The 16,975-nt window shown below is 41.1% G+C and overlaps 1 protein-coding gene across 1 annotated transcript in view; it reads right to left on the reverse strand.

The window, feature by feature from the left end:
- Nucleotides 1-9,522, reverse strand: part of LOC104125256 (ankyrin-2) — a 69,135-nt gene extending 59,613 nt beyond the window's left edge. The window contains exons 1-5 of the mRNA XM_035893240.1: nucleotides 9,386-9,522; nucleotides 7,540-7,551; nucleotides 4,051-4,153; nucleotides 3,332-3,435; nucleotides 41-82 (exon numbers count right to left, since the gene is read on the reverse strand). Coding sequence (XP_035749133.1) covers nucleotides 41-82; nucleotides 3,332-3,435; nucleotides 4,051-4,153; nucleotides 7,540-7,551; nucleotides 9,386-9,519 — 395 coding nt within the window. The 5' untranslated portion in view covers nucleotides 9,520-9,522. The remainder of the gene's footprint in view (nucleotides 1-40; nucleotides 83-3,331; nucleotides 3,436-4,050; nucleotides 4,154-7,539; nucleotides 7,552-9,385) is intronic.
- Nucleotides 9,523-16,975: the final 7,453 nt, after the last annotated feature.

Raw genomic sequence — 16,975 nt, forward strand, 5'->3', positions numbered from 1 at the left:
ATGGATTCAAAATACAACATTTGAAATATATTTTGTTTACCTGGTGAGCAAGGATCCAGCCTCCTTTTTTGCAGACATGCAGCTAAGAATGATAATTCACATTATTTGTCACAGTTCAAGCTGCCCACTCCCTCATCCTTCTCCCTTTTTCATTGACGCCAGAAGCAACGACTTCCAGAAAGGTAAATTCACAAACAAAATCCCAACTGTTTCGTTTTGTCAGATACAAGTACTGATACACTTGGTCATCTGTTAGTCAAATAGGGACTTCTTCATCCAGTTATATAAAAGAAATCAATATCTTTCATTAAATAGGAGTTTTACTGGGAGCAAGGCAGAATTGGAGAAACTGCAGAGCTGCTGCGTACCTTGCTCTAAACACAAAAGCAAGTTAATACCAAAGCATGAACTCAAAGCTTGCGTGCAGTGCCACGTTCCTGACAACGCATCGGATTTGCCTCTCCTTATCTACCGTACCTTTACATATTTGTCAGTAGAATGCTTAGAAATGTAACCTATACAACTAAATTGTGGCATTTTTTTTCACTGTATCACCAGAAGCCAGGTATGAAAACAACATCATTTTGCACATAACTTGTACTTTAAAATCTTGCAGTCAGCCTTATCTTTACCATTCATCTAACTGCTGTGGGTGATGGAGACATAAGAACGTGACACTGTCAAGCAATGTCCAAATGCTGCAAGTGAAAAGAAATCTTTCAGTTCGGTGGGTTTTTTGCCTTCCAACTGAATGAAAATATACGGGTTCTCTTACAATGGGATATTGTGAGGTGTGAGACTAAAACTGTGAAACGCATTTGCATTTATGTAGGCATTAGTTCTGTTGCTCATTACCAGCCGGGTGATAAAGTTCTATCTTACTGGATATTTAGCACCCAAACTTTATGGCATATTCAGACATTATCAGCATATTGAACCAACAGTCACAATTAAATTTTAAATGGATGGTTAAAATATTTTCCCATTGGGAAATTTCAGACCTATAGGAGAAGTTTCGGTTAGTGATGCAAAGGCTGAAATAGATGCCTGTGAAATTCCACACCAAGAAAATGGTTCTCTATAAATTTATCCTTTTGCTTGGGGGTGTTACACCGTGGTCCACAGAAACACTTCCCTACAACGGGAGATCAGCAAGAACCCAGCAACAATTTGGGGTTAGCCGCTGAACTGGAGCAGGGAGAGAATACTGTCATGCTTTTCTCAAAATGCACAGAATACACAATTAACATCATCTGTGCCAAGTAAATTACCGTCCAATACTTTGCTGATGGGTTACTTCATAAAAACACAGTCTGAATTCAACACGTTCTCAGTGTCTCGGGAAAAACCAAGGCCACACCCTTGCTTGAAGCCACTAACAGTGTTTATATAGGATTGCACCTCAAACATCAAGAGTTGTCTTTCGTGGCAGATACATACTACGACAATACGTGCACCTGAAACGTCAGCAGTGTCGCTAGTTCCTAAGAGCCTATGATAGTGTGTGTGTGTGTGCATGACGGAGGGTGTAGGTGATGAGGGGGGCATAAATGACAACGTACTTCTTGTTGTTCCTGCAACAATCATGCACACAGTCCTTTTACAATTGTTTCACTTTTAAAATAAGGTCTTGATAGCCAAACTTTAGTACTCAATGTATTTTCCTAAAAAACGAGATGTCAACAAGATGCACCCCGACAGTTTATGAAAACTTAATGACTTGGACAAATCTAAGAGAGATAAAAATAAAGTGTTGTACAGTCTTTTCCAAAGGCTGAGCAATCATTAGTATAGGTTTCTTTATTACAATATTTAGTGGCAAGTTTTGTTGGTATGTATAAAAAGAACAAAATTTGTGTCATGTTAAATGTCACTACTTCATACAAGGCTGCCGAGAGCGCTGCTCCTATTAAAATCACATATTCTTGTTGTACCACTAGCGTCCTGGTCATCCAAAAAGATCACCAATATTTTTTAGAAGAAAAACACAAAATGATTGCACATCCAAGAAGTAAATGCCACTCCTCTAGAAAGTATTTAGCTCATCCTCTGCAATCACTGGGAAGACCTACCTTTCTGAAAGTGAAAAGCAATACGTTCTTTGGGAAACGTCTGTAAACTATTTAGCGTTAGAATACACGACCGAAACAATTTTAAAGCTTATGTACTAAAGTGTATATAAACACATACATACTGTACACATGAAGTATTTTCATTTAATTTGTTAGTTTTAGCGCTCAAGAAAAGCAAATCCAAACAACACTGGTCACAGCCAAATATCCTGCTACCAGCTAACAAACTTCTCATATACGTCACAAATCAGGCGATTTGCGATGGCGGTTAAGACAATATGGTTCCTCTTCTAGACCAGGACTGCTTGTCGTTCCAAATGGGACTCCAGTGTTATTTTTTGAAAGATATGGACTGTAAGACTGTTGCAAACTCATTTGAGATTAACAAAAATAAATAAATAAATAAATAAATCTTTCTCCTTGTGATGTCCAGCCATGCTGCGTACAACGTAGCTGCACAGAAACAAAATGCTTTTGGATGACAACAGTTTCTTATGAATTTGTCTGCACGTGCCTCATCAAATCTGATATCTGATGGCAGGGCAGAAGTGTGGAATTCAGTGTAAAGAATAAAATTACTTAAAACACAGTATTTAAGATCACTTAAAACAAATGCACTCGCAGATTTTAAGGCCACCCAGAATAAGGTCTGTACGTATGAATTTGGCTGGGCCTGCGCTTTGACCTGTCTTACTCCATTTCAATGAGCTTGCCTAAATGCAAATGCTTACAGAGAGTCAGTTGTGAGAATACATGAATGTAGCGGCCAAATACGCGTAAAGCACATGACATTTGCTTTGCTTGCCTGTTACGTGGTTCATGTAATTTAAAATCCTGGTTTCTTTTTTTTTTAGCTATCATGACAAACACTGGAGTTGGTGCTTACCTAAACTACATAGGAAGTACTCACCATCTGGAGCGATTGGGCCCTTGGTCTCAATTACTACTACTTCAAAAAGGCACTGTATTTATTTCTTGGTAAAATTCACACAGATGCATGTGTGTATGTGTCAAGTATCTCATTCATTCCTCTTGAATTTGACTGAAAGCTCACTGGCATCAATTCACTGACTTGCAGTGATTTCAGTGGATAGTCTTGCTTGACCGTTAGAGCTTAAGAGATCATAACAATTTATTGACAGCTCTAGGAAGCAATGAATTAAAATATAACTCCTAGTTAAGCATTAGCTGAAGCTGCTGCTGCTGCAGGTATTCTGTTTCTCTTTTTTTTTTTGTATAAAGCTAATTGATACACTCACCCTGAATGGATAGGGCTGGAAGAAAGAGCCACATTGTCCAAGTTTTCAGGGCCCCAGCTTAAGCGATATGAATTCCTTTCAGCTTCTTTGGCCAGAGTCGTTACCTTGGTAAGCAAAAAACCCTCCTTTTTACTACAATAACATCAATTAATCAACCAAACAATAAGATGCATTTTGCACAGTAGTACCTAAAGCGTTTAAACTTTTTTAAAAAAAGAAAACAAAGGAGTAATAATAGCATTAAGATATGAGACACAATATTGTAACATTTTTGTGCTTGCTCAAAGTAATGCCATGTTAGTGGTCCCTGTGAAATGAATGCTGTGATTTACCAAAGTGACATTTCCTAAATTTTTTTTTTTTTTAACTACAAGCATGCTTCAGGACAGTATTTTGGAGGACAATGGCCTTGAGCTCGTTAGATCACCTGAATGTTTAGCCCAATGGCTGTTAGCATCATTCAAAAATCTGTTAAAATGGAGAACATTATAAAGACAGTACTGTACCACATTCACACAGCTTACCCATTTATTTTGGAATAGAGTTTAATATTGCACAGAATAACATGCCACTGAATGGCACTGAAAATTAGAGAGATTGATATTAAAATAAACAAAGCAGCATACACGATGTGGTATCATTAGTACGAGCTAAACTCTAATCCTTTTGTATTTCTGCCTTTACCCGACCGATAAGCGAAATTAAGAGAATTTGCTTACCTGCTGGCTGGGGATTACAACCGTATCGTCAATCATGGCACTGTCCCTCAGGTAGGAGGCATGGCTCAAGGTGTGGGACCTGTCTGAACTGAAGGACCGCAGGCTGGGAGGTTGGTAGGATGCCATAGCAATATATCAGCAGTAAAGATGATGTTGCAAAGGTGTCATGAGAGATCGAGTGGGAGAATGAAAAAAGCGTGCTGTTAGCGATATGATGCAGCTTCCAGGGGGAGTAGATAATAGTCACAGGAGGGGAAAACAGAGCTTTACAAATCTGGTTTACGCTACCTTTCCGACCAAGGGCCACAAAGTCTTTTGACTGACTTATTTGCTTCAAAATGCAGAACCTAGAGATTAATCTAGATGACAGTTTATTTTATACTCACAAATACTTTATACTTGGCTTTGTGGCACGATAGTTTCCTTATCATAAAGAGCATGAATTCCTTTTAAGTAAGGCTCTTTGGAAAAGTTCTTGCTCCTGCTACATCACACAAGCAAACCACTATGGAAACATATGCTAACGTCGGAAGAAAAGCTGAAATGACTCTTTCTGAAGCTTCGTTATGATCTATTCTCTCCTCTTAAATCTGTAAATAAGTAAGCGTGGTATTGTCCCCTGGAAGGTACACACAGCAAGGTGAATTGTGGCCAGCCGCAAGCTCCTGTGTAAAACAAAACTCCTCCTCTGTATGCCAAGAGCATCTTTAGAGAGGCAGTCCAAATGGGAGCACTTTGGAAGTACACACAGCTCTACAGAAAACCGGTTGCTGTAGCAATGAGAGATGCAAGGCAGTAAATAAGCTGCTTCCAAGCACTGGCTCAGAACGTAACTGCAGTATCCACTAGCAAAAAGCAAAAAAAGACAAATAAGACACCACAGGAGGACATATTGAGGTAAATGGGGTTTCTGCTACCAAATAGCACCAGTTTTGTCCCTTAAATATTTCCTAGCAGCAGTATTACAACAATGATTTTTAAAAACAGATCAACCACCTTCAGATTTTTGTACGTGTTCTCTGTGACGTTCTGTATCTTGAGGAGTATAGTACATGTAACTGAAGGAAGCAGGTTTTATTTTCCTGGCTTACACATCCGTGAGTACTACTCAGCATGACTAACACTCTGGATCAGAACAATAGGCCATTTATCTACATACATAGATTTTTACGGAATAATTCTTTTCCAACAGTTAGCAATAAAAAAAAAAAGTCACGTGCATGTTATGGACGTGAGGGTCAAGGGCTTTAAATGCAGATCTTGTTGGAAATCATATTTTAGCATCTGATTCGGACCACTCAGCCTTTTTTAACAGTAGCTACATTCACTCAACATGCTTTTTTTGGATCCATTTTTAGAAGCAAACGGTTATCTTCTTTTTATTAGAAATACATGACATTGAAGAATAATCAATGCTATTGATAACTGACTTCTACCAATGGCCTGTTGAGCATACTGGATGGATCGTAGAAAACTGAGAGCAAAGACAAGTATTACACAAGTATCAGCCTTAAGAAAGTCTTGAGGAAAAACCAAACCAGCAATAAATAACCTCTCCTACATGTCATGAAATGTCTTTCACCCAGACAAGCGGAAGAGGTGAGACACGTAAGGCTGGCATTATGGGAACTATGCACTTCTGGAATAACATTCTGATTCCATTAAAACAACCAACAAAATTCCAACAGGGACAGACGTTCACCCTAACTGTCTGCATATAACATTTCAGAACAAAATTATGGAAGGGATTCTTGACTGAAGAGCATTTTGGTTAAACATTTAAGTGTGAGTTGGGTAGGCAGAGTACACCGGGCTTGTTCATAACAAGGGTACTTCAGTGAACACGTGTTCTTTGGTTGAAAACCAAGCCTCAGTAGCAGACCCCATTTGCCATCATTATCCTTTATTCGTGTCAATGTTTGACACTTTCAGAACTGCGTCGCTGCGCCATGCAATGCTTGTAAGAGGTTCACCATCCAAGTTGCAGGTTCTGCTATTCAGCTAATGTCATGTCCTGGGCAGATAGTGAATGAAAGAAGCATGTCCCAGACTCAGCTGGTTATCTGTATCTCTTGTCCATATTCTCCTGCAAGTACCCGGCATGGCTACTACCACCGCTACAACTAGCCCAGTCCATATCCACTATGTAATAAGTGTACGTAAGCTCCTGTAAATATCCAATACATTGAGGGTATGGATTTATCTACAGGCAAAGTACGCACAAGCATGACTGAGGTCTGCAGTAAATTGGAAGTTTACATTTCCTACTACACTTAATTTCAAAACTAGTGTTCAGATGACACTGCCCCTCTTCTGTATGCTGTACCAGCTAAATGAAGAGCAAACCAGTAGTTAAGGTCCGTGCTTCTGAGTCTTAGAAATGAAGGTACAGACTGAAATGACAGTCCAGTTACGGAAGCGTAGTGGCACTGACCAGAACTTATTATTATTGTAATAAGTCTTCAGGAATCCTATAAAAAAAATTAAGCCCTAAATCACAGAGCAAAACTAACGTCTAAATACAGACTCTTTCCAAATCTGGTTGGTAAATCTTAAATCACAGGGGCTGTGGGGTCAATAGTACTCGACTCAGCCCCAGAGACTGAACTGTGGAATGCTGCAAAGCTTCTGAACATAAGAGGACATCTTGTCTGTGTTGGGTAATAACGTGCAGGCGTGTGTCATCCGCCTCTTCTAAGCCCTGAATAAAGCTTGTAAGAGCAGCACGCTCCAGCCAAGTTTCTAATCTGGGTGACTGGGAGACCATGCCGCAGTACACAGCCACTTGCCAGCCTAGACAGAGCTCTAGCAATCTCCAGTCCAGCTGAGTGTACCTGTTGTTGTGGGAAGTATATGTCGTTTCAGAAGCTAGGAAAGGAACCTGCTATCATTGAAAACTGTATAAATCAGCCTTGAAAACGCTTCTCTATTTAAAGGCTGAATGCCTTCCTCACACCTGTCATAGACCAGAAAGGTGGAAGGGACTTACAATGAAACGGGGTCTTTTCAAATACCGGTGATCTGGTAACAGCCCTAATCAGTTCTGGCTCTCAATATCCAGAGGGAGACTCCAGCTAGGGTAGTCCATTCTCTTTAGTTTTTATCTTACCACTGTTTCTCCATGTAGAGAAGGAAAATGGCAAACCCTCCCAGCAGCACGGTGACGGAAGGACAGCTACCGGCTGCTGTGAGCTAGTGCATCTTCCCTGGCCCTCGCTAACTGGATCCGTCCAGCAATCAGGGAAGTTTCTGTGGGACAGTGACTATGTCCTACTGGGACCTTTCTAGACAGAGAGCAGCGTTAGATCAGTATTCACCACTACGTATCATACTCATTTGGCAACTATAACTATCTCCAATGGCAGCACCGTTCATTTGGTTCTCCAACTCAACTTCCCAGCGTACAGCAGGCCTCCAAAATGGATGAACAGAGACAGGTGACACAAAAGGATGTAGAGACAACATGTTTTCATGCTATGGAATACCTACCTGGGCATGGTGCTAATGAGAGCATATGAAAAAGAATGAAGAGGAGAGAGAAATAAAATAAATAGGGAAGATGGTTACAAAATAAAAAGATATGTTTTTAAAGCAAATAGTTTAATGCATAAGATTACGTGAGTCTAGAGTGCTAATACTATTTTGCTTTACTGAATTTCTTGAAAAACCGAAGTCAGTATAACACAATGAAAATCCCATTAGAGCAAAAGCAAAATAATTTAAGCAGTCTCTGTGAAAATTCTTACAGCCAGTAACCTGACAGTGACAGAAAATGAGACCATGGAGTTAGAAAGATGTACGTTTTTCTTTCATTCTTTCTTTCTCTCTAATTTTGCTTCATTTCAATATAATAACGCTTGATACAGGGCATGGAATAATTTTCATACAACGCAAAATAAACCACATCAATTACATGCCAGTGAAAATCTCCTGAAATCCACTGACAGTATTTAAAAGCTAAAATATCCTAAACGGGAGCAGAAACTGGCTTAACGCTTGCCTGCACAATCATTTCTATACAAAACCTTAAAATTAAAAAAAAACCCCACAACTAAAAACTTTGTTACCATTGAAAGTGCCTGATAAAAAGTTTTGATTTTTAAGCATTCTGATACCGTTCATAAACGTCCTCTGAGACTTAAAAAGCCACACAGTCACTTTGTTTCCAGTGGATTCACTGGAGCTGCCTCAAAACCAACAGAGACCCCAAGCTTAGAAGATCTGAATGAGGAGGGATTTACACATGCTGTGAGGCAAACCAACTGCTTCCTGCCATCTTTTGTTCCCGGAGCAATTCATAGTTTCCTGAAGTAAACAGAACGGATCCTACAGATTGCACTGAGCTTCCGAAATGCTGCCAGAATAACAATCAGGATGGGAAAACGAGGTAGGTTAAAAATTCCTTGTCTTGCCAAGATCTCTATTTTTTTTTTATTTATTTTTTTTATTTTTTTAATATTCCCCCCTTTTAGTGAACCCCAATTGTAAAGGCAGTAGGTCTGGAGATGTGCTAGTAAAGGCCCTCATTCTGAAAAGGGAACTCCATATTTTCTGTAGACTATCATTTTTTCTCTAAAAAAAATAAAATAAAATAAATAAATAAAAAAAATTAAAGCTACAGGCATTATTATTCCGCAAATACATCTAGACTTAAGTTCAACTTGTTAGATATAAGCAAATCAGTAAGTTTTCTGGACTGAACACACACGTTCTTTTTTCTAATAGGTTTTTTATTATTATTATTATTATTTACAACATAAACACTGTGCTGTGCCAGTAGAAGGAAAATGATTCTCTGTCCTGCTAATTCAACCACGATGGAACAGAAAGAGTCAATGGGCTTGCTGACAATATACTCACTGCCAATCCAATGAGGAATGACCAAGTCCACCAGTCCTTGTATCTATAGCCAGCAAACTACTCTAAAAAATCGGTTCACCTAATGCTAAAACACCCTGTCCACCTACCTGCCCGTCCCCTGACTCGTGACAGGAGGAGATGGGGACTATTCATAAGCCCTCCCCCTAGACAGGTAAACTCTCCGTCCTTTGCCTGACCACAAAGATGACAAAGCCAGCCATGCCTTTTCAAGAACCGAAGAAGAATCACAAACAAATTCTTCGCTAGACTCTATGAGTACAAGATTAGTGCCAAATGGATTCATTTCTGGACTGGCCAGGGACTATTCCTCCTGACCACACCTTCTTCTTACAAATGTTGACACGCACAACCCACATCTCCCTTGAGCTGAAGACCCCAAGAAAGGCATTACAAATGTTTGCAAGAAAACGTGTGCAGAATTATCATAAGAAAAGATACGTGTCCAGGCAAATACCTGTCAGATCGTCCTCCTTCCAAGCTGTACCTTAGGTAGTTCATACCGTCCAGGAACTGGCTGCTTGGTAAAGAGTCGTCCCCCAGTTCTCTGAGGTCTTCTGGCCTAAGGTACTCTCCTCCATCTCCTGTCATTGTGTCATCACCTTTAAACGAAACACAGAAGGGGGAGAGATAAGCACACACGCAAGTTGGATTTCATTTCCATGTTGGGATCGAACAGCTGGGTGGTACAACATACAGGAAGGCATTTACCACTCAGGAAACACTGCAAACCACAAGCAATTAATGTATTTAATGAAACTGGCACATCAAGCAAGATAAAAAAAAAAATGAAATCAAGGTGTTTAATCAATTAGATTTAATCTCATTTTTGCTGTTGCACATACTGGTAAGGGGCAAATTACTTTGCTGCTCTCTAAAGCATGGTCTCTCTGTTCCTTTATCCATTTTAGCTCTGCTCACAGCTATGCTGTGTCCCAGCCTGACACTTTCTGATGAAATATAACCCCTTGACTGTAAGCTACGTGAAAAGGTGTTTGCTGTGGCCTTATGCCTGCAAATCCTAATTTAAACTCTCCATTGTCTGAACGCCACATCATATGAGGCTGTCTCACCCATGTTCCGACATCCTTTCATGATCAGCAAAAAAATGCTTATTTCTAAAACACAGCGATAACCAGAAACTGGAAATAAGCTCACATGCAGAGATGGTAATGACCGTTAATCAGAAAAGTAATTCATAGTGAATCAAAGCCTAAATGATCATTGGTTATCTGACACAGTAACCCTTTTGCATATCATCTGAATACCAGGGTTTGATTTATTATTTTTTTTAGGTCCAAAATTATTTTCCCCAGGAAATTCTGCCTATATGAAGTCACAGTTTGCTTTTCCCCAGCAGACTAACAAAACAGATTACATTGCCAAGCAACATGTAGATGTTTCTTTCCATTCCCATTTGCAACACGGGTTCTCTCCACAGTTTCTGCGTGGAGATTTCACTTTCCCGATGGGTAATTACCACCGCATGCGCCTGCCAGAGGCTCGGCGTCGCCCACAGAACCGCACAACACGACCCTAGGCCACCGATGCCTTTGAACTTTCTAATTTTCTAAGCTGCATGGGCAAACGTCGAGAACCTGAAGCTCAGTTATGAGAAGGAGACTGCAACTGTTGTACAGAACAGTCTTCAGGGGCTACACCTTCCAGCTGCAGTAATCCACCCCGATGCGCTGAGAAGCATGGAGGACTGCAAAGGTTAGGTAAGCGCTAGGCACGTGGTTTCAAGCAGAATTCATCTGGGCATCAGGACAGCTGCCACTCGTGTGATTTACAGTCTTAATAAAGCAAAATTGCAAAAGCCAATTATTATTACTGCTGCTCTTTCTGGTAGAGCATCTTCCCCCTGCCCTGCAAAACGTTACCGGTATTACAAGCTACAGGAGTGGTGCTCGCTACTAGAGGACAAAAACTGAATATGTGTTTTCATGAAACAAATCAAGCTAGTTTTTCTAGCTTGATGTTTCAGCTAATAAATCAATAATTCATAATCTGTCATCTAAAACTAAGTAACCTTTGGGGTTTTTTAAATATTTTTTATATATACAAATATTACATGTAAAAACGAAGCCTAAGTCTTTTCAGTATAACAACAAAAGCTCTTGAAAATTCCATCTGCCCACATTAAGAGGGAGAAACTGGGCACAGTTTCACAGAAAACAATAAAATGCATTTAATCATTGCATGTTTCCTGTCTTCTGACAGATGATGCCTCCTGTTTCCTGGGAATGTCACATTATAAAACATGGGGCTTAGCGAAAACTTGGAAGATATTAAGGCAATGCTGTTAATCAAACAGTAAAAGGAATTTCAAGTTATATTTCAAATAAATGAGATGCTTATAATCACGCCAGACATTCTATCTGTAATAGAAACAAAGGCAAAATCTTCACTGCTTTCATCACACCCACATCCTTTTAGAAAAAAATCCAAACTCTACTCATGTTTCAGCTTTGGCCTCTCATCTAAGAGTTGTCAATAACGGGTTTAAGGAACATTGGCAAGTTTACGCGACATGAACATCTGCAGGCACTAAGAAGGCCACTAATAAATCCATGAATACTTTTCAACATCTTCAGAACGTTTATCTGCTGGTCACACAGCTTACTTCCTAGCACACTAGTCCTGAGTGAGCCAGCTAGAAGTTAAAGTCATTCCCCACCAACCCCTCGTGCCCTTCCATCTTCCCTTAAGGAGATGAGCTCCCAAAAGAAGTAGCGCATCCTAATATACGAAGGGAAAAAAATACGTATTTAAGTCTAAATGATTGCGTAACAGCAGAACATTTCATACAATTGCGGTTACCCAAGTGTCTTAATTCCCACTTTGCCGGGCAATTGCACATATGCAAAGGGAATTATTCTGTGGCTGGGTAACAAGCACTCGTTCATCCCGCCGGTACTGTTCTGTTGTCATTCAAATACCTGACGCGGCTCTGTTCCCGAGTCTCAGTCAACCAAACGTACACAGACATGTTATCTGCTGGGAAGAAATTGCGTATTCAGCTGACCACGAGCTTCTTCACACAGCAAAGCTTACCAGATCCTAGTTTTGTGGCGGTACAAGAAGTTATCCTTTTTAATCATGCTAGAAACGATTCATCTGCCATCACGTTCCCCACCAAATTAACGACAGTAACATTTTCACCACTTACTACGCAGTTCGTGACAAATACAGCCCTTGGCATTGACGCTCCATGATTTGCAGTGGCCACCTATGAACTTACAGGCAGATTTCCATAGGTTACCCGCTTAGTGATTTATCTTCTATTTACCTGAAATAACACCTTCCTTTCTTCAACACCACCAACAGACTTCCAGAGGTTTACTTGACAGGGGGAAACACACTACAAAACACAGGGTGACTTTGCACTGTGCCCCATTCCAACCACTCCCGTTCAGCCCTGGCCTCATCACCGCTACTGCTCATCTCTCAAATATCTCTCAAAATTTTGTCCGAATCTGCATTTCTGAAGAACATCATCTTCTTTAGGGCAGGTTTGAAAGGAAGTAAAATGAACTAGAAGGAATTATCAAGTACCTGGGCTCTCTTAAAAGAAACACTGGGATTTTACTGGTAAGGACACTGGAACAAGAAGTAAAAAAACCAACCAAACAAAATTTAATCCCCAAACCTAGGAATCTATTTAAAGAAAAAGTGGCCAATAGCTGCGCCCCTGCATCCCTGCACTTGCTGCTGCTATTATTTTTTCTTTGCAGAGTGCAAAGAACTCCCAAAACGATGGGTAGCTTTTCCAGAGCGTAACACACAAAAGCATCACGGTCTGGGTAGGCCATTAATCTGCTTCCAGTGGCCAAACCAGTGCCCTGGAACAAGATGCAAGACCTGCCAAAAGCACACATTTTGTACAGGTTTGCAACGCTTGGGGTTCGTTCTTTTTTCCTCAGAAGGGGGATAGGGAAAAAAAAAAAACCACAAATCAAAGGAGAGAGATCATTTGAAACAAGAAGATGGAAACTATGGGTGGGACTGGCAAGGGCCAGGTTGCAGGGAGAAGGGATCACAGGGACAGCATAAGTTAAGCAGGTTCCAGAGCTGGTGCTAGGAAAAAATGAGAAGGAGATACGGACCTGCTAAACAAGGTGCTAAACATTTCTACGAGGTGTTGGCCACCTACAAAAACTAATAAATCAAGTGGCCTCTTCTGCAAAACTGGAGACCCAGTACTTTGCAGGATTGGACCCAAGAGAGGGCAAGAAAGGATGAAAATGGAAAGGATTGCTGAAAAAGAGATAGTGTAAACCTAAGAGTCAGAATGGGGAAATTAAATAAACTTTAGGATTTAAATACTGTGCTGAAGGCAAGGAAGGCCTGATGCAGAAACTCGTAACGGGCAAGTGAAAACTGCACTGCTGGTTGTTAGTTACACTTTACACAAAGTTTTAAATCTCTGTCACAACCAAGCCACCCAAAGGTCTATCTGTTGTAAGCAGCCAAGAGCGGCACAGAGATCCTTGGAGTGGTGAATCCATACATCCCAGGCTGCAGAGGTGCAAACCCACCGGTCCAGAAGCAGTAGAGCCATGGTGATTCAGTGCTGCACTGGAGCAAAGAAGCTCTCGCGCAGCAAGGACGATGAAGCCAGCAGCAGGGCCACACCGCTGCCCCGAGCAGGCATCCCCGCACGGTTCTGCGCCGTGACGTGCAACAGAGGAGGCACCAGCTGGGGAACTCTCCCACCCTGCTTTTTTGTGCTGTAGAGGCACTCCAGAAAAACCAAACAGCTAATATGCACTGACTCAGAAGACCTTGAACCTTCAAGACACTGCTGCCACAGAAACTGCATTAAAATAGCAGCGTTGGCATCGTTCTGCAGAGCTTCACAGAATGGGAGCCTTCCCCAGGAGCTTTCAAAATGTGTCTGCCTGGAGTTTTTTTCTGTTCACCTGGGCTGGGGAGCAGGAGTAAACTCTGTTGCCGATCACTGTCAAAGCCACACGGAACTTTTTTCAAAGTCTACGTTAAAACAGAAGCCAACCAACCGACTCGCAAAAATCCACAACTAACTAACTGTTTGCTCAAGTCAGCGATATTTGTAGGATGACTCTTACTGGTCTGCTCCTCTTATTTTATTTATTTATTTATTTATTTACTTATTACATTTTATGCTGACCACATACCACTTCTCGGTATCATGAACCCATAATATCCAATTGGAGCAACAGATCTCGACTGCTCATTTCTCAGGTACCTGTTAGCAGGAAGGGAAGCACCGGGGCAGATCTGACTGGGCACTCACACAGCAAATATTTGCCCTGCTCTAACCTAGTAGCGCAGAGAAAACGAAAAGCTAACTTCGATGCTGATGCTTTCACATGTTTGAACACAGGTTTTGAGCATTCTAAATCATTGAACGGACTACTTAAGAGAAACAGGTTGCACGCTGAGGCCACGTATCGGCTCCTTCAGTGCCAGTTTGGCTGAACACATGGGATTTTACCAAACCATTGAAACCGGAGACCCACACTGGTATTGCTGTCCTTCTTAGTTTTCTTAAACCCTACAAAAGGGAATGGTATGTCCTACCTGTAACGCTGATTAAATCAAGCAACAATCATGAACCACTTTGAGATCAAAAACGTATTTTCGATGCAAAATAACATTTACAAGGCAGTAGCTTTGAGGCACCCAGTCACATGCAGTTCTCAGCTTAGCAAATCAGTATTGGCTCCCAGGAGAAGCGTTTCATTAAACCTTTCTAAAACAGACTTGCTTTTTTTTTTTCCAGAAAGTATTCTCTGGTATCAGGGAGCTATGCAAATGTTTGATCAAGTAAGCGGTTTTAATATTTTCACCACGCCGTTCTGGGGATGCACCCACAGAGTCGCCTCATTTTGGGAAGCCTCCACAAAGGCGGTTCCTACCATTCCTATAGTTCTCCTCCCACGTAAGTGAATTACAAAATACATTTGCTGTATGGGAATTGTCCTGGGAATGTTTCTTGCAAAACACAGAGAAAACATAGGCTAAAGTTATAAAAAAAACAAGAAAGGGGGCTGTGATAGAAACTGCCAGAACCTGCTTTTAATAGACGTTTTTAAAGCCAGCTACAGTTATGTGAGTTTGCCAAAATTATTGTTTTCTCTGCAGCATGCAGATAAGTCTACAGCTCCTTACATGTAACAGATGGAGAAGGGACAGCTCTGGCAAGCACAGTTTTTTAGGGAATATGTAAGTCCTGAAGCATCTTTAAGGGAATGTATAAAGCAGTTTCTTTCCCTGGACACCTTCACTTCTCTAAAATCAACCCTCTATTTAATGCTCCCCCCCGAGGTTTCCCTGAATTACAGTTTGGCTAATGCTTTAAATTTATTTTTAGCAGGGGTTCATATATTGATACCTGACTTAACATGAATCATCATGCCAGCTATGGGTGGCTCGATGTGGCACTTGCAGAAAGACAGAAGGTGAAGCAAATGAAAAGAAAAAACCCTGTATGCCTACCCTCCAGGATCGGCAGGGAGGGGGAGACACGCTGATTTGGGTCTGTTTTTTCTTTTCACAAACTAACCTGCTTGCAAAATGAATTCCAGTATTTCACAGGTGGCTGCTGGGGTATGTGTAAAGTTGTTATGCTGGATCTAGGTAACACAGAGTAAAAGCACTGCCTTTCTAGAACTGGACCAGAGCAAGCCGTCCCTACGTGCCTAAGGCACAGGAGCCGTGGAAGGCCCTCGGCGATAACCAGCACGCTGGAAAGCCTGGGGTGTGCTGGGGCTGCTACGCCACATACAGCCAAACCAGGATTCGAATGAGTTCCCTGTATAGCTTGAAGCGCGGCAATAAAGCAGATCCCCAAAGAATTCTGGGCAGGAAATGACATAAAAAGAACATACCGGGATGGGAACTGATGTAACTTTTTGTTCCAGCAGAACACTGCTTTCTTCTCATGGAAGAGGAAAATTCACTCTACACCCGGTAAGTCTTTCCTATGAAATAGGAAACTTCCTTGCAACATGAAACACATTGGGTACTAAGAAAGGAAAGCTTGGTCTAGTACAGATCTCTACACCTCCCAACAAACCTGCTGACCAAGCCTCTGCATGCAGTAAAGTGAAAAGAGGGGCAAAAACCTCTTTTCCTTCTTCCCAAGGATGCAAAGTATTTCCAAATTTTGCCTTTGTGAAATTCACGCGCCAGGTACCACTTTTAAAACTCTTTGTAAAATGTTACGTACTGACAGACACATCCTCTCTCACAGCCACGTTGTGCCGGGGACCAATAGCCCCAGCGATCTGCTGCCCACAGAATGGGTAACGCTCCTCTGGCTGGGAGAGCTCGCTTCGACCACAAAATATCTCTAGGTACTGTCAGCAGCTGTAAAATCTTTAGCTAATTAAGGTCAGCGTAAATATAAAAGCAACCAGTTTTTATCAATCGCGAGTGGCAATGATATCCAGTAGCCTTAAAGACAGATTTAGATCAGCTGAGTAAGACTAGCCAAAAATATATTTCCCCTTTTTAGCGTGCTGATAAATATTTACGTCAATGAATAAGCTACTGCAGGCCCCCCCATAACCTCGATCTCTGCAGAAAATAATTCAGCGCTCAACATTGCTCACAAAGTAACGATCTAGGAAATAACGTATGAGTAAATAGAGCAGCGCCCCCTGGCCATGCCCACGTGTTATTCCTTCTCTGCACTAACAAATGCATCTCTGTAGTCTAGGTCAGGCCTAACATGTCACCGACATCATTTATTACTGCTAATCTGGCCGATTCTACTTTTTGTCAACAGCACTGACGCAAATGAAAACCAACAGTTCCTTTAAAACTCTCACCCAAACTTCTGCGACCTAACCGCAATCTCCTCTTTTTCATTACCGCAATGTTGACAAGTGAGCAATCTTTAGCAATTCTATCCCAACACAAATAATTTACATTCTTTCCAATGACTCTACCAGATAGTTTAAAAAAAAGCTATATTCTCTGTGAAAGATTTCGATGAAGGAATCCAAGTAAGACTTTGTTGTAACTTTTTTTTATTTTTCCACATTCCTGGCAACAA

This window comes from Egretta garzetta, unplaced genomic scaffold (genome assembly GCF_000687185.1).
Source record: "Egretta garzetta isolate BGI_Z169 unplaced genomic scaffold, ASM68718v1 scaffold1644, whole genome shotgun sequence".
Classification (NCBI taxonomy): Eukaryota; Metazoa; Chordata; class Aves; order Pelecaniformes; family Ardeidae; genus Egretta; species Egretta garzetta.